The 19,073-nt window shown below is 36.8% G+C and overlaps 1 protein-coding gene across 1 annotated transcript in view; it reads right to left on the minus strand.

Annotated features, from left to right (window-relative positions):
• Positions 1–19,073, minus strand: part of COL11A1 (collagen type XI alpha 1 chain) — a 256,753-nt gene that overhangs the window by 141,064 nt on the left and 96,616 nt on the right. Inside the window, exons 14-23 of the mRNA XM_063299875.1 lie at positions 12,859–12,912; positions 10,950–11,003; positions 10,758–10,811; positions 9,954–10,007; positions 4,566–4,619; positions 4,422–4,466; positions 1,705–1,758; positions 1,568–1,612; positions 1,112–1,165; positions 590–634 (exon numbers count right to left, since the gene is read on the minus strand). Coding sequence (XP_063155945.1) covers positions 590–634; positions 1,112–1,165; positions 1,568–1,612; positions 1,705–1,758; positions 4,422–4,466; positions 4,566–4,619; positions 9,954–10,007; positions 10,758–10,811; positions 10,950–11,003; positions 12,859–12,912 — 513 coding nt within the window. The remainder of the gene's footprint in view (positions 1–589; positions 635–1,111; positions 1,166–1,567; positions 1,613–1,704; positions 1,759–4,421; positions 4,467–4,565; positions 4,620–9,953; positions 10,008–10,757; positions 10,812–10,949; positions 11,004–12,858; positions 12,913–19,073) is intronic.

Raw genomic sequence — 19,073 nt, forward strand, 5'->3', positions numbered from 1 at the left:
AAAGAGAGCCACAGAGACAAACTAAGCGGAGACAACAGTAACAAAAACATGCTTTAGGCCCAGGAAACAAAGACAGCATGAGAAAGAAGCTGAGACTGACTTGACCCTATTTCATTGGAGTCTAAAAGGGAAGGAAAGGAAAATTCAGTCAGGCATTCAAGATTCTGTACTATAGCCTATATCAATAACATATAGTTACAGTCAAACCTGTGGAATGTGTTTCCTAACCTGGCCTATCTTGAAGGGCTGACATACAGGTGGCAAAGCTGGAGAACTGAAATTAGCATTTTCAAACATAGAAAATGGCAATTTTTCTGATACTGTAAATTCGAGGCAAGTGGGAGACAGAATAATGCTTAAACCTTTTACACGCAAGATGCATGTGTTCTGCCACCAAGTTACAGATCTTTCTCCACCCAGTGTATTTCTAAATAAGATGAGAGGTCTTAAGAAAAGTAGCACTGCATCCCAAGAAACTGGACTGCTATCTGAAACTTATTCTAGGGGGGAAAAAAATTCAGACCACAACCCGTATCTTAAAAAAGCAGAGATTTTGCCACTGATTATTCAGCAAAGGAATCTTCCTTACTTTTTCACCTGGAACTCCAATTGGACCTTGTGGACCTGGGAGCCCCTGTTAAAAATTAAAAACACACCATAAGAAATCTAAAAACTTACAGAGCTATTTTCAATAGAGTTGTATCATTAAAAGGAACTTTTTCTCAGAAAATCCTTTGTAGTGAAACACAATTAGAGAAACCAAGATAGTTGTGAGAGGTTCACATTGGCTGCTTTGCTGGCAACAGGGTTGTCATATGATCCAATACGAAACACTCTTATAGCTATTGCTATTCTTTACAGAATCTAAAAGAGTCATCTCCCTCCCTCCCTCCCTCCCTCTTTTACACCCCCTCCAAAACGAACAAACAAATGTATTTGGAAGATTTGTGACAATATTACGTACAAATCTACTCCCTTTTATGTTAGGACTATTTCTAAGATAATAAGTGAGGTTATGGCATATGGGACCAGGGAAATATATATCCGTACTCTCATGTCTGCTTCTCTTGAATGTTTTCTTAACGCAAAGGCTATAAAAGCAAAGCCTTACCTGTGGACCTGGGATACCTTGCTGTCCAGGTGGTCCTGGTTCCCCTTGTGGACCCTGTTACATGAGAAACGCACAGGAGAATATTAGTCCCTTCATTATTTCACATTATCCCTTCAAAAAATTGTAGAGTTTACAGAAGTGGTGGAAGACTTCTCTATTAATTTCTCCTCCAGATTTTTTTGTCCCATGGTGACTTCAAACCATATTCAGGATAGACCAATTAATTTGTGCCCTATACAGTGCCCCTGACTGGTATGTTGGCAGGTAGATAGAAGACTCATACTGAGGATAAAATGCAGTTTTTATCCCATCGTATCTGAGGAACATACAAATAAGTTTGAAGTACTGAAGACACTAATAGGAGAATGCCCAATTTATATATTATTATTGTGGGTTTCTTTGAAAAAACTGTATTCGCCTCAGCCACCCAAACAGAAAAGAAATGAATCTACATACCAGGTTTCCTTTTGGGCCCTGTGGTCCATCAACACCTGGGATTCCCTACAGAGAAAGTACAGAAAAACTAATATAGGTCACCACCACATTCAAGGGAAAATTCAAAATATAAGGTATTTCCTTTATGAAATACATACAGGTTGTCCTGGTGGGCCTGGAGTTCCTCTTGGGCCCAATAACCCTCGTGGACCCTGTGGGAAAAATGATGTCTATAGTTAGGTCTTTGGTTCACAGAATACACTTTTTAAAAAATGTAATGGAAAGGCCTCTAGTAAAACTCAAAGAAAATAGCAAAGGTTAAGCAGCTTGATAGCTGTTATCAATTACTGTGATAAAGAATTCAGTCTTCCTCTTCTTCCTGTTTTGTACAATGGAAAAAGCAGTAGTACAGAAATGGTACTTAACAAGGCACAAATGGCTGAGACCAATATTCTCAAAAAACAGGTCTGTAGGTGACCAGTGGTCTGCATAGCCTCACCACATTCATAAGCAAGAGATCTTTCACTGCTGTTGCCTAGCCTTTCTATGTGTGCTGACCTCGGCCCCATGTCCCAATGCACAGCAACAGTCAGCTCATTTTCAAGAAAGAATTGGTGGCTAAAAACTGATCTGTTAAAGTCTACACATGATAATACTATTAGCTATGTGAGAAACCTGACAATGGTGAACAGGCCTTGAATGAGGTTACCTATTGTAAATCTGCATATGCTTTGCTAAGTGGAATTTTGACCTCATGTAGGCAAATCAGAAAGGAAAGGATGAATAGGGAATAAGATAATCAATATACAAAATAGGATTTCATTGGCGTGAAAATCTCACCTCACCCTCTTATGACTAAGACATTCTTTGCTAGCAAATTGTGTACAGGGTATATAAAATAAATAAAGCAATAAAGCAATATTTAGTTCTGGATTACTTTTTTGGTATAAAGTTCAGTTGTTTAAAATGGCCTTTCAAAATGAACAGGAAGGCATATATAACAAAAATGCAGCCATAATCCTTATTTTAATTTGCCAAAAAAAATTGTGAACATTAATACATACTCTTAAAGACAAAAGTATAGGGAGGTGATATATGTTTAACTGGGTGATCCACAGATTTACTAAATGTAAACTGCCCAGAGTCCCCCGAAGGGAGGAGATGGGCGGGGACAAATTGGATAAATAAAATTAAAATAAAATAAAATAAAAAATGTTTATTTAGTGGTCCACTAGCTTAAATGAACTAGAATGTTGCCAAAGTCCCATTAGGGATTTTATTTTGTTTACACTTTAAACTAAAAAAAAATAACAAAATCAACAAATGAACACAAACATACAATGAAAAAACAGACCATCCTTGGCAGAAAAAAATGGGAAGATCTACTAAAGAACTTAAAATGTTGTAATTCTAATCTAGCAAAAAGAAGAAATCTAACAGAATCAAAAGGGACTTTCACTGGTTTTCTGAATAGACAACTGGCCGCTATAATCAAAGCTATTTCAGCCCACCTATCCTAGTCAGAACATATATTGGAAAGGGTCAAATGTCACTCTAATCCAAGAAATCCAGACTGGATTGCCACTGCTTATTCTCAGACCTTAAACAGAAAGGAAGAGCAGAAAGCAGAAACTATTGCCCAATAGTTATATAAAATAATGGGATCCAAATAAGGCTTCTTTAACAGAAATATTCCAATTATATATTTTGGAAGAGCAGCAACATATTCCTCTTTTAGATTTGTATTTATAACTATGGAAGCCCACTTTGTGTAGTGATTAAAGGCACCAGGCTAGAAACCGGGAGACCGGGAGTTCTCGATCTGCCTTAGGGATGCAGCCAGCTGGGTGACTTTGGGCTAGTCACTCTCTCAGCCCTAGGAAGCAGGTAAGGGCAAAATACTTCCAGAGGAAACTGCATGGATTTGTCCATGTAGTTGCCAGGAGTCAAACCGATTCAAAGGTATAAATACACATTTACAACTATATATAGTAATATGCTTTCAGAGGTTCAAAAATATATATAGTTTAAACTGAAAATTAAGGGAAGTCTCTTAAAATAGCAAAGATGCCATTTTGAGAGCAATTTGAAAAGCCACTAATTGCTGTTCTTTTTTTCTGAAATCAAGGCCATCTCAACTTTGTGATTACTAAGAAGGTCTGAGCCATTTTCCTGCTCCCAACATACAGACATGGATAGCATGAGTTCCCTTTCCTATTCCACCTTGAGGATTCTGGGATCAGTAGAAAAGGCACCATACAAGTTACTCACTTTCATCCAGAATCTTTTTCTAATAATAATAAAAAAAGAATCCCTATATGGGCAGGATGTACCTACATGCAAATGTACATACAGTACATAAGAACCTTAGAACCAAGAGGGAAAAATTAAGGTAATTTTCCATTCCTTGTGGCATACAATCCAAAAAATTTAGAATACATTCTACATCTGGCAGATTAGTTTTCTTCTATGGCAGCCAACAAATCCTAAAAGATCAACATGAATCATATATTTATTCATGTAAGATGGATCCATAAATTGCTGCAGTGATAAAATTCCCTAAGTGGATCTTGTGGTAAAATTCACTAAAATGAAATAAGCAAGTGAAGGAAAAAAACATCCATGACTATTCATGAATAAAAACATAGATGAATCAACAGGAAAGACAAATAACATTAGTATACTTCAATGAGGAAAAAATAAATATTCTAAGAACCCTCTATGAACAAATCAGATATATCAGCTGAATTTGTCCCCTAGTTATATTTGATTCCAAAATGGTGCCCCGGATAGAGTACAGTATATCTTTTCAGAGACAAATAGATTCACAGCAAAGGCAATCATGAGTACTAAACAAAGAGAAAGCTTTGCTTACAGCTTCACCTGGAAGGCCTCTTGGTCCAACCTCACCATCTTCTCCCTAAAACCAAAATCAAAGGGGTTAAGTGTGAAAGAAATACTTCCTTTCAACTTTTATTTTGCAGGTGAAAAAAAAGAGAGAAAAGTATGAATAACATACTCTCATTCCATCTTCCCCAGGAGCGCCGGGAGATCCTTGTGGTCCACGATCTCCCTGAAGAGAAAACATGTAAAAAATTACATTTTTGGGGAGAGATAAAAATGTGTGCTGATGCATACGCATGAGCGTCATGCTGGCATGTCAAGACATGGCTCCATGAAAAAGATACAAATCTCTACCTTTTATAGCACACCACAAATGCTTCTATTCAAGGCTGGATTCAAAGTCTTGGCCATAATCCAACACAGAGTAATATATGCTTAAACCCATTGAAATTACCAGGCTGAAATGTGTCTAATCATGTGCCAGGGAGTGGACAATATTTATTCGTTCTGTTACAAACAAAACACAATTCTAAGAACACTGCATAGGTTTCCACATTTTCCAGCCCTGCTCATTGGACACCAGAAATATGAATAAAGTTCCCATTGAGCCAAAATAGCTTAGCGTTTCCTGAGAAAAGCAGAGTAATTTTATACCTATATGTTCAGTACTTAACGATAACAACAATAAATGCCCACCTGCATGATGAACGGACCTTCATTAATCTAACATTGCAGATATCTGATTTAATCTGTTATCATTTAAAATATAATACTTTTCAAAATAATCTGCCAGTCACTGATTAAGACATCAAACCAAATCACAGTTTAATGTACTTCTAGCTCATGCATCCCCTCTCTTCTCTGATACACCCTTGATGGGAGGTGGGAAATGTTTGTGTCCATGTTTTCTTAACCACAGTTTGCTATGTCATTCAGCTGCAGAAACTATGGTTAATCATATCCATGGGAAGTTAAATATTGAATTATAGTTAAGTAACAGGGGAAGCAATACTTTGAACAACCTTTTCATGGCTGTGGAGAAAAGGAAGGAACCACAAGCCCAAAATTCAGTGTGACTCATCCTCAGTAACTCAACTATGCCTGATGTTCAAATACAGCTATTAATTTCTGATTAAATGCTCAAATATTAAGCAAAGTTCCTACTGAATGACAACAGTTATGTTCCCTAGGTAGCAAAAAATTGTGTCTGAATTCAAATCAAAAGTCTTTGGATCTTTGAGGCTTGGAAAGAAAAAGACTTTCATATTCAAACTGATATATATATATATATATATATAAATAAATAAAATAATCTAAATGCATGCTCACACTTCAAATTTGCACGTGCCAATCCATATCTAAACTCTCATAAAGGCTTGATTATTTGAAATTTTAGACTGCAAAGGTTGGTTTTTCCTAAGTTAATTTTCCATTTTTGAAATGTATTTGTGTATATAGGAAGATTCTAATATTGATGGTGCTGTTTCCAGCTGCAGAAAAGAAGCTGTCAAGAAATTAGTATCAAATGTGAAGTTAAATATGCAAGGCATATATTGATATGATAGCCAGTCATTTACCTAGCCTTGGCAAATATATTCACAATAACAAGATCATAGGAGACATGAAGGGAGTTAATAAACAAATGAGTGAGAATAGTCACAATCTTACTTTACTTCTTATTTGTAGGGATATTTGAGTAATTGGAACTTTAGACAGTCAAATCTGAGTAGAACTAATATGTGCTTCCTGGACTAATATACAAATTAGAATAATGTTTTGACTTAGAAACTTTCCAAAATACCCAGAACTGACATAGTTTATGACACATACATCTAGCTAAAAAATGTGAATGCTTATTTTGTGAGAAAAGTAAATATTTAAATTTTCTTACAAATTTTTTTAAACTGTACATTAATATGTAAGCACAATGCTCCCAGATTGTGAATGAACACATGTAAAACCATCATGAACCAAAAACAGGCTGACTGAGAATTCTTACTTTTATACATTTCTGTATGTAAGATGCTTATATTTTTTTCACTGATAAAAGAATCCAAAAGTATATTTAATTCTTATTTGTAATTAAGTTTCTCAAGTAAGATAGTTCTATGCATTGAGTTCAAGAGGTCTTCCATTTTGCAAGCTAGGTATAGAATTGCTGTATAAGTTAACTTAGTAAGAAACCTCACTTCATGCAATGACAATAAAAATGTGAAAGATGTATATAGGCTATGGTATGTACATATCTCTTCAATTATTTACTTAGATCCCCTCTGCTAGAAGAAGACGGGATATACTCATTATGGTAAGATAGGATTTGTGTGGTCGTGCTGGCTAGAAATTCTGGATGTTGTAATCCAATGGACTGGAAAAGCTTACCACCATCCATAGTTTAAAAATCATGACACACTAAAGCCAACAGCAAATGAACTATATTATTGTTTAGTGTGATATATGACCACCATCTAAAAATCTGTCATTAATGTAGCTACAGAAATGAATTTGCTTGTAAACAGCTCAAAATTTCAATTGAACTCAAATTTCATAATTGTATTATTAGCTATGAAATACCCTGAGAGTCCTTTGACATGGAATGATATAGGGAAACTTACCTAAAATGTTTCCCTATGAACTTAGCATATGAGCCATAATTTCTTCCCATTATAGACATATGAGACAATGGATAGAACCAATGTATTCTACATACTCTGTTGTAAAATGGCTAGGCTATCATATTATTCAAAATTTTATATCAATTTTATTATTATTTAAATTTATTGGCCACCCAACTCCAGTGGACTCTGATATATATTGTAAAAATATTATTAAAAATTGATATTTAATTGTTTAGATAGATAGATAGACAGACAGAGACAGACAGACAGACAGACAGACAGACAGACACATAGGAGCTAATATTATTTTGTGATAATTAAACAAAAAGGGGTATTTCTAAAGGAGGAAATAAGAGGATTATTGTAGTGAGGCAGGGGGGGGGGCAAACCTGATCCAAACTGTGATTATCCCACTGATCTTAGCCACCAAGAATTAAGCATGCTTCTGAATAAAAAGCCCTCCCATGTAAAAAGCTTCATAAATCTAGATAGATAGATAGATAGATAGATAGATAGATAGATAGATAGATAGATAGGGTAGTGTACATGCAAATGTACATTCAAAGATGTTTATCTTTTATTTCCAGATTGCAATAACTGAAGAAATAATATGCACCGTAGGCAATGTCAAATACCTGCAGTGCTTGGGGGAGAGGGGAATGGAGGAGATATAAATTACTTCCTATAGGTTCTTTACTAAGGGGATCAATATTAGACTTGGATATGGCAGATTGTCATTTTAAAAATGTGTGTATCATTTTAAAATATGTGCACATTTTATCTTGTAACTTCAGGTCTACCCAGTGCTAAAGTACTGTATGTACAGCTCCTGAATTCAGAATTCACCTAACTCTGTTTTTCATGAAGGTATGATTGCCCTTGTTTTAACATTTATAAAGCTCAAGTTGAAAAATAACCATAACATAAGTATAGGAGGATGTGATAGTGCAAATAGTCATCTATAAATAGAAGCAATATAAACACAGGTACCCATGGTTTTAAGGAAATAGGCACCTAAAGGTCACACAAAATTGCTACCTCAGCCAAAACAGCTTAGAGAAAGACCAAGATGAAACTATGGGAATATTTATCAGCCATGGAAAAGACTCCTGGAGTGATGCACATAAGTAGCATAATTATGATTAATGTACAGCACCCTCTGCTGGCCGTCTACTTCATTGATTTGATGCACAACTTCCTACTCAAAATGTTTTGTGCTCTACATACTCCACAAGTTAAACATTGATAGAAACAGCTAGGGTCAATGGCATGGGCAATCACCAAGGAGGCACATGAAATATAAACAGGTAATAAAACCCCAATGAGATAGGGGTTAACATTACTCAAACTATTATATCAATTTTTAGGGTAAAAACAATACTTTGGGGGGGGCGGGGGGGAAGGACCTGTTTGTCACATTCAAACTTACACTTGCTGAAAAATTGACATTCTTTTTTTTCGAACAATTGTGGAGCAGCATCTAAAACTTCACTTCCCCAAATGCATTTTGCAATGTCTTGGCACCTTTGGTATCGTGTACTTTAGAAATGAAGCCATTACACAAACCTATCAGACAGAACAGAGTTAGAACTGGAAAATGTATATGATGGAATCCCTTCCTGTGATTTTTTTTTTACTGTTTGTACATACTCCAGCCACTGAGTTTCCTTCATGTCCTGTCTGACAGTACAGAAATAGGAACAGGTTAAATACTAAAAGTCAGTCTTTTGTCTTTGGCTGATCAGCAGAGCAGTACAATTCTGCTTGCTGTATTTCAAACTCCAAGTTCCAATTTAGGCTGGATTTGAAATATATCACCAGTAATGTGAAATGTGAGGCTGTAGTAAGAACAATGACCCAAAACTGCTATGAGGAATCACCAGGCTCCTCCTTTGCTCTTGTAATTTATAAGCAAAATTGAAATGAAAGATACACAGATGCAACCACTTGCCAGCTGGAACATAATGTTTCGCTTGAATAACACCTGGTTTAAATTGTATTGTTGTCGTTATGTGCTTTTGGTTTCTTCCTCTTCTGCTTCTTTCCAAGCAGTTGGAAGGTATAAAGGGTAAAGCAGTTTTAAGAGATGCCTGGGTGGGTACCATACTAAATATCTGTGAAGATTCTGCACCATTTGAGATGATACTGAGCAGAAAATGGCTGATCTAGGGACAGGCTCAAGTTAGCATGACAGATGGTTGCATAAATGTATAGGGGATGGTCTGAAATAAGGCCAAACCCAACTATTTTGGAGTCAGGGGTTGGAGAGGACTCCTTCTATTATTCCCAAACTTAACACAGAGGGAAAAAGGAAGAAGGGAAGGGAAGGGAAGGGAAGGGAAGGGCCATTTACTGATGAACTAGGTGGGGGGAGATGGTCCATCCCTGCGATACACTGACAATCCATAAAAGAAGAAACAATGTAAACCAGGGCTTTTCAAGCTGTGTTCCACAAAACCTGAGGGATCTGCAAGAACTTGATGGGATTCCATGAAAGATTACAGAGGGGGAAAAAAGTTTTCTTGAATGATACCAATTTTCTAACACTAGAATTGTGCCTCATGATCAAGGGTTCTGGGATTTATTTTTTCCTCAACTAACAACTTCTGAAAAAGTTTGAAAACTCCTGATCTGAGCTACCACCTTCAATCTATAGCAGTATTATTGACTTCAGTGAAGAGGTATTTCAATCTGGCCAATGTAGACCTGCAGATATATTCAAAGTCTGCACCCCATACATATTAATTTACTAATTGTTAGATTCACATCCCATATGTGGGGATAAATCTCATTGAACTCAATGGGAGTTACTTCTGAATAAACATATGTAGGATTGTATTGAAATGACATGGTTCTGGAAAATGTCACAATTATTTTGGATAATAATTCTAGATGTAATTTTAATGTGCCCACATTTTTAGATAAAGAAACATGCATCTTTTTCCTACCCTGTGTCCTTTTTCACCTGGTAGACCAGGAAGCCCATCAAAACCTCTGTCACCCTAATAGAAATAACAGTAACAACAACAGTATGAGCAATTCATTCTTGTATAAACTAAATGGATTCCACTCTGCATCTATTTTATTGATGTATCAATGCATTTGCCCTAAAACTGAATGATACTTGGACCTGCAACAAATAATCTTCCTAAAGAGGATACTTCTAAAGCCTAGTGGGAAAGATAGAGAGGCCCTTAAAATTTTCCTGGTCTGGGGTGAAATTTCAAATTCTAGGAAGGTATGCTTCAGATGAAACAGCAAGAAGTAAGTTTCTTCCCTTTCCTTTAGACCAAAAGACCTTCAAACTTCTTCCCCCATTTCAAGACTTGGAGGGGCTGCTGCTCAGATTACTAAGAAACATCTGTTTTCACTTCCAGACATTCATTCATTCATTCAGAAGGAAACTACATCATGAAGTGGCTTTGTTCCTGGTATATTGCAAAGAACAAATGATGTCATAGAACAGCCATACTTTCCCCAAGGATTTTCCCTAAAGGTGACCCAGTTTCCTTTATATGTTAAGGCCTGCTAGCCATGAAGGTGCATCACTGTATGCAAAAATAGAGCAACAAGTGTGTTACTAGAGTGTTACAAGCTACAATACTTCTATGTTTCATAGATATAATTCCTTACTCTGCTCTGCAAATCAATCAGATTCAATCCTATAAGGAGATAAATGGAGACATCTGGTTCCTAGCAGATATCTGCACACTACTTCAGCCCTCAGAAAATCAAAATCCATAATTACTAACCTTAGAACCTGACTCTCCTGGCATTCCTCTTGCTCCATCTGCACCAGGACGACCCTATGAAAAAGAAATATATATGTTTGTTTCTCTAGGTGAGGCATACACAACACCAAATTAAAAAACAACCTTTCATTCTATAATTCTAGAGATGTCTTTTTTATCAAACATGAACTTTTTTAAAGCATCAAAACTTACTCTTTTGCCATGCTTTCCAGGCAGACCAAGTGGACCTTGAATACCTCGAGGACCCTGAAAGTATATGCATATGTATTTAAGTGTACATATTTTATACATTATATATTATGTATTGTATTGTATTGTACTGTACTGTATTGTATTCAAACTGACTACCTCAACTACACTCTATCAAGGACATCATGAGGAGATTCTGCTTCATTATTATCCACCACAAACTAAGTCTGTAATTGATATAACTAGGAGGCCAAAGAAAATGTTGATTTCAAACGAAGAATAACCATGTAGAGTCTTTGACACTCTCTGAGCTTGGTTGTTGCTTGCAGACGTTTCATTACCCAACTAGGTAACATCCTGTTACCTAGTCAGGTAATGAAATGTCTGCAAGCAAACAACCAAGCTCAGAGAGCACCAAGGACTTCACAGTTCAACCCTGAGCTACAGATATTCTCTTCAATTGGAAGACTAACCAGTCTGCAAAATTCTTCAAGTATTTTTATCCACTTGAAAAGATTAAAAAGGAGGACTTTTCCATAGACTTCAACACCCATAAAATACATTTTTAAACTATACAAAATAAGTGCTTTTAAGTTCCTAATCTGCAATAAATTACTATATATTATGAACAGCTCAAGAGATTAATTATTATGGCATCCACAGTCTTTTTGCTATTTCAGAACTTGATCCCTGAATGAGTCATGGAAATACTCAAACACAAATGTGGTGACTTGTAAAACAGCTAAGGGGGGAAAAAAAAACAGACTCCATTAAACTGTGGATTAAGGAATCTATCCCAAATGGATTCATCTCTGATTAGATCCTACATTGTCTTATCTGTGTCTCTCCAGGCATAAATCTGTCATTCTCTCTTCTTTGACAGAACCACAGATTTTAAATCAAAATCTTTGATGAGTTGTTGATGTTTAATATCTTAAACAAGATTTCATTCATTAGATGTCCAGCCATACAATTCGAAGGGGAGAGAAACAAATTTGTCAGCTTCATTTTCTCTCACATTATTTTGTAAATAAAGACATTAATTCTTGAAGTTTTTCAAATGCTTGTAACTTTTTAAATGAAATTCTCCTATATCCATACTATATTCTATATTTCATTACTATATTTCTATAACCCTTCCTGCATGATCAGATTTCAAAGTTGTTTACAATGCATTATTCTAGTAGGAATATGCAAAATATTTACAGCTTTTTACACCCAGAAAATGTATTCCATGTTTGTAATTATAGGTAAATGTTCTGAACAAGCAGATGATTTGCAAAAAATATTATCAAAGCCATAAAGCAGGGATCGGGGGGCAATATCACAGGCAACACAATATACTTGGGTCCTATTTGCATTTTTATGGGAAGAAGATGAAAAATAAACTAGTAGAAAGTAGAAACTCGGATAGTATTCAGTAAGGCAAGGAATATCTCCATGAGGGGAGCAGAGAACAGAAATCATTAGTTCTCTGGAAACAGAGTGATATAGGCCCTGTAAATGGGAATTGCTGTTACAAATGCGTACCAGGTAAACAAAAAAGAGCCATCACAACATTGTTGGTCTGTTGGGGGGAAGCATTAAAACTGGGTATTATGTTTATCCAAATAAATTAAAGTACATACTTAACGTTAGAAAAAAAAGAATGAAGAAATACAAAATAAAGTCAGTTGGATGCTTGAAGCCATATGGTTTGCATTTCAAAGTAAGTCCCCACATGGAGGTTGTGGATTGAACGCAGTGTCTCCTTGGATGCTGTGATATCGGATTATACCTGGATTTAAGGACAAATTGCCTTATGAGATTGCCTTGAGACCACTGCAGTAGCTCTCTGGGACTAAAGCTTTGGCACCCCACTACAAATCTACCCTTTGCATTTGTTTCTTTGTTGGTTATGATAGACTCTTACCTGAGGTCCAGGATCTCCACTGTCACCTTTGGCACCTGATGCACCAGGACCACCCTGCACCAAGGGAAAAATGCCCAACAACACTGTTTGAGCTCAATCTAACTCACATTTTAGCACAGAAAAATAAATACTTTTGTATTGCTGATTATGATTACTTGGGACACGTCCACATTAAACAGGCTCATAGTTTTATTTAATGCATTCTGGTCATCACCTTAAACCTAAAATGTGCTGTGTCAGAGAATAAATACCTTAAAGATTACCATTTCTAATCTCAATAATAGATTGAGGGCACTTCCACATGGACTGTGGCACCAATCTGGGTTCATACCCCTGTAATCCCATGCTAGTGTCACTGATAGGCAGCTATGGTTCAACTTCCATTTTCAGTTTGCAGCGCTGGAGCTCTGTGGGCTTGGGGGAGGTTGTTCACTGACTCCCAGTTATCTTCATGTTTTAAGACTCTTCCATAACAACACCAACAATGACATGGTACAAGCTGATCCTGAGTTCTCACGATTGCTGTAAGGACAATCATGGGCCATTGTGAGGATAGTTCGGAAGATTTAGAGAACACAGTGGTGGCTGTGTGGAAGAATCCTGAGACTCTTCAGTTTCACTCACTCTAGACATCAAGCTAGATACTTGAAAATCCCAACAGAGTCATTGTTCTTTCTTTCATGCTATCCCTTGCCCTTTTTTAAGTAAAAAGAGAAACTACACTTGGGAAAGGGAGTGGATAGCATGTTGCAAACGCCTATGATCAATATCAAAAAGACCCCTCCGATCTAATTGGTGAAAATATGTGCAGAATTTCCTGTCAGGAAATGAAGGTTGTAATAAGATTCTGCACAAGAAAAAAAAAATCCCATGTTTTAGGAGAGGTCCAATGGGAAACGCTCTGTACTAATATGAGTTCTATCCTATCTGCTCTTCCCTCTAAACTCCTAGTGAGATTTTCCTCTTTCTTGAAGAAGGTAGATGACAAGCAAAGAGCTTTGGGGTGAAATGCAAGCCCTAAACTTAATAAAAACTCTAATTAAAGGTAGCCAATTTGGCCTAAAAAAAAATAGGCAAGGATAGGAAAACAAGAAATTTAAGGGTAGATGGGAAGGGGAACTCACCCTCACAAACACTTAAAGTGTAAGCATTGTGCCTTGGATTTCCAGAAAAACTACTCAAGCTAAGTTAGAATACTAGCATTTGTTTTAGAATGAAGCTTGACAGAAAAAAAAAGACTTTTTTTGGATGTTCTAAATTACATAAAAGTAGTTGGATTTCTCTAGCCTCCTAGTGGCCTAAGTGGAAAATTGTTCAGGTAACCATTTTAATGCAATCCCTGATACAAACTAAGCCCTGACTCAGGCTCTGGCCCAATAACTTCAAAGTAACTGCTACTGAAATCAGCAGCACTGATTAAATATTAAATATCGTACTTGTATGTAGGGCTGGGTGTTTTTATTACATTTCACTTACTGGTCTGCAGAATGTGTAGCTTGCTAATTTACAAGTGTGGTCATACATCCTGATTTACTCCTGTACATGGCCAGCCAAAAGTGAGACCTTTTCCAACACAGTAAGATCCCTTGTCTGTAGCTGGCTATAACCTCATTCCAGAAGAAAATTATATTCCACTGAAAACTTGGGAGATGAAACAATGGTAGGAGCAGTGAAACAATTCCATAGGACCCTTTTTAGTGACAGATGGCAGAATGGCTCTAAAGCTGCAAGGCATCTTCAGACATCAGAAACTTGTGGTGGTCTCCTCTACCAGCAGCAGTCTACAAAGTCATTCTGACAATCTGGAAAGGAAGCACTGAATGGGAGCAGAAGGACCAGTTTTTTTCCTCTTATCCTACAAATCACAGAGGCTAGAGTGGGCTAATTGTAGAGCTATATGGACCAAAGGAAGTGAACCGAAACTATGCAGTTGGGAAACAGTTTACTACAATGCTTCATTTTATTTTTCCTATGCTGAGGATTTTAATGACCAGAAAGCTAAAGGAGGTTAGTGCTTTCTTCTTGCAGAATTATAGTTTACAACACAGTAAGTAGTCTTTCTATGAAGATTCCTTTGCATTCATCCCAACTCACCCCATTTTATCTATGACCCTCCCATTCCTCTTCTTTTTGTGTTTTATCTGTGGCAGGTGCTGTGGCAGGTCTTTCCCACCTTCATTTCAATTGTTCATTTATTGGCTTTAAAATATACTGCTGGCTGATGACAGCCTGTAAATTAACAAACAATGCTATACTTTCCAGGCTAGTTATGCTGGCCATATATTAAGTGACAAGTTAAAGGAACACACTCCCACATCACCACATCCCCGAAGTTTTTGGTTGGGGATTTTAAAATGAACAAACTGAATTTGGGAATTTCTGAAAGAACCTATCTGTTGGAACATTGCTTTGCTTGTAAACAGGAGAAAATTACAAATGTTTAGTAAGAGGGCCTTGCAGGCAATTAATTATTGACAGATCCCTTCCTCTCACTTCTTCCTCTTTTTTTTAAACGAATAACAACTTTCATTTCACTACTGACAGACTCTTGCATGAGTAAATGCAAGCAAGATACTTTCCAGAAGGAGGTATCTTGTCTATTGCAGATCATAACTCTCTACCTATCAACTATTCTACAAATTGACCCACCTCCATTTGCCTACATCTTCTTCCCTCTAGGAAAAAAAGAATTGACGATACTCTTTCTGAAGTCTTGATCCTTGGAAAAATAAGTTGTCATTTATAGTAAAATATGGACCTTGGGACTAGAGACCATGAGAAAGATTCCTTGAGATCCACACTGAAAGGCCTCTACTTGACTTCCTGAACAGGAAGTTTCCATCACCACTACTACCAAAAACATCAAAACTTTTACAAAGCTTTCTGTCATGAGTAAGGATGGCGAGCAGCATTTCTTGGTTTTCTGAAGACATTTCTAAACGTATCTCCTTAATTGCTTGTTCCTCCCTCTTTCGATGGGAGGAGTTTGTTAGGATTGATGTCCTAACAACCAGGAAACACACTGAGACAAGGAACTGGTCTCTAATATTTATTGCTAGTACTTAACAGGAATCCTAACAAACTGAAGAAGCGTGGGAAAACCCAGACATATAACCCCCAAGTGTTAAGGCGGTCCTGATCTGTGTCTCTTTGAATGGCTGACCAATTCCTCAGTGCTACGCATGCGCTTGACAGGCTGGATGGGAGCCCCCTGCTCGCCATCCTTACTCATGACACTTTCTGTCTTTCACAAAAGTAGTTTCCAGATATATGTTAACTTCTGCAGTGCGAGGATTCCAAAAAATATTTAGAAATAGGCTTGTTTTCATGGGCAAAGCGAAAAAAAAGTATTTTTAAAACTTTCTTTTGTCTTTTTAACAAGAAAGCTGCAGCATGCTTTCAAATGTTATTCCCACTACAGAGTTGTCAGATCACTCAGATTGCTTTGAGGCACTTCCACTGCTTGATATCATGACAAAACCTTTTTTGGTTAAATCCAAACAAAGAATATAACTCTTACTTCCTCAACTATAAATAACAATACCCCTACCCAAAGGATTCAGTTTTTCATTGTACTTATCATTCCACCTGCACACGTGACAAAAACAGTTCAGGTTTACAATATACCTTCAGCAGCATTTCCCTGAAGCCTGATGCCTCTTGATTGTGTTGGACTTCAGCCATATAATCACCACTTAACATGGCCTTTGGGAATTATGGCAACTGGAGCAGTCCAGAACATCTGGAGAACTCTAGGCTAAAGAACAGCTATCATTTTCTTCCAGTGAATTGTCACAGGAGCCCTTAAGATCACAGTGCTGGCTAACCTGCTTTTGCCAATCAGGAAACAGCATACCACATTAGAAACTAAATAAATCCTTTCATTCTGAATGGCATACTTCCTCTTTATCTCTAAGATATTTTCTACCTCAGTGTAATTACTAAGGTCCCTCAAGAGACTACTAGGTTTATGCAAAGTCTGTAATCTTGGTTGTAATAAGTATCATTTTATATTGTTGTAAATACACTCGGATAGTTTCAAAAGAGATAGTAACTGCTTAACTGCAGCATTTAAATGAATAATTTTGATTATCTCTGTCAGCAGAGTATCCGTTTCGTAAAAGAGGAAACCATCATTAGAAGAAAATTGCCCAGGTAATTTAACAACTGCAGTGCTAGTGTTCTGCTTTTGTCATTTAAATATTTAAAATGCTGGCAAATGTCAAATCTCTATCCAGTGAGTCTGTAATATAGAGGTCTGCAATTTTGCTTTGCTTATTATCCAAACTAGACAGCTGGGTCATTCTGTTTGCCATTTTAAGCTCCACGCTGAAATCAGAATCTCCAGTATTCTCTACATTAAATCCTGTATTTGGTGGGCCCCTCTATTGGCCTCACTCTTTTCATACTTTAACCACACAGCTAAGATTTGAGAGGACTGGGGGGAAGCTATAAATGTTCCCTTATATAAAAAGGGTGATAGGAATGACCTGGCTAATTATAGGTCAATTAGTTTACTGAACACCATTAGCAAACTATATGCCAGGTACCTATTCACCAAACTTCAAACCTGGGTAATAGATGAGGGAATAATTGATCCTGAGCAAGCAGGGTTTCAGCTGGGACAATCCATTATAGACCATTGCCTAGTGCTTCAATATCTAGCAGACAAATATACAAACCACTCTGACTTGAATCTATATGCAGCCTTCATTGATTTCAAGGCAGCCTTTCATAATATCTTAAGGGTTAGACTCCAGGACATTCTGAGCAGATCCTCTATACATAAAAGACTCTTGCTCTGAATTCATAAGCCATAAGATAAAATTGGCCTTAGAGTAAGATGTAATTGGGAGGGGACCTTTCTGACTTTACTCAGACTGTCAAGGGGGTGAAACAAAGATGTATTTTAACATCATCGCTTTTTAACATGTATATCAACTCTGATTAAAACCCTTTAGAGAGTTGATATCCATGCGCATAAACTAGCTGACAGACATCTCCCAACTCTACTCTACACTGATGATGCAGTTCTTCTCTCCTTGTTTCTGTAGGCATGAAGGACCCTGGCATCCTACTGTAATGAGGAACAATTAGTAATCAACTATGATAAATCTAAAGTTTTACTTTTTTCCAACAAAAGACAAAAGCACAAGTGGACAATTGATTCCATGAATTAGAGCAAGTCAAATGTTTTAAATACTTGGGCATAGTATTTCGGGCCTCTAGGAAATTAACAGCCCAGGTACATTATGCCACTTCTACTGCTCAAAAGAGCACACTAGGAATAACTAAATTTTATAGGCAACAGGGGACAAATTACATTCCAGCAGCAATCAAACTAATTATGGCTAAAACAGTTGCCTGGTCCATATATAAACCTAAGGGCATGTGAAACCATTCAATCGAATTTCCTTAGGACTTTGTTCAGTACCCCAAAATGCACCCTTAATGCAGTCTTGAGGCTCGAAGCTAATGTGCCAAGTATTAAGGCCCAGGCCTGGACCAGGATTCTAACCAGGATTTTATGATGCCCCAAGTTGTGCTCTGATCTCCCCAATCATCTCTAAATTGAGGATCATACTGATATTTTATGTTTATTACTTTTAAGGGATGCTAACTCTACACTCACATATGAGGTGGAGAAATATCTTCATCAAGTCATACAATTGTGCAAACCTTTAATTAGATATGTTGTCTTATCATCTTACTGTTTTCTTTTTTTCCCTGATAATGAAGTGCTGGACCAAACTATTTTTCTCTTCCTCCTGTAAAGGCTGGTCAAGCACTGTAATAAAGATATTTGATTGATTTGATTTGAATCCTGTATTTAAACTAATATAAATAATTAGGGGAAAAATCAAATTTTTATATTAGGGGATAAAGTTCTAAGTCAATTTTTTCAATAAAAATAGAGGAAAAAAAGTGAAAGAAATTAACTCATCGAAAATTGCAGAAATGGTACAAATGAATAAGCATATTGATAAATATTTGAACCATAAAATGAAAATTTTACTTAAATTTATCAAAAGAGCCTGTGGACAGACCAGTATATGCTGGGCTCTGCTAAAAGACCATATGGAAACTCCCGAGCCTGGCAGCTGAACCTCATTTCAGCCTTGATTATGGGACCACACCCATTATTGCAAGCTGAGGATGGAGGTTGATTTAGGAGTATGCATAAATGTCCAGTTTTATCTTCAGGTAACTGGTGA

The sequence above is a fragment of the Candoia aspera genome, chromosome 3, assembly GCF_035149785.1.
Source record: "Candoia aspera isolate rCanAsp1 chromosome 3, rCanAsp1.hap2, whole genome shotgun sequence".
NCBI lineage: Eukaryota > Metazoa > Chordata > Lepidosauria > Squamata > Boidae > Candoia > Candoia aspera.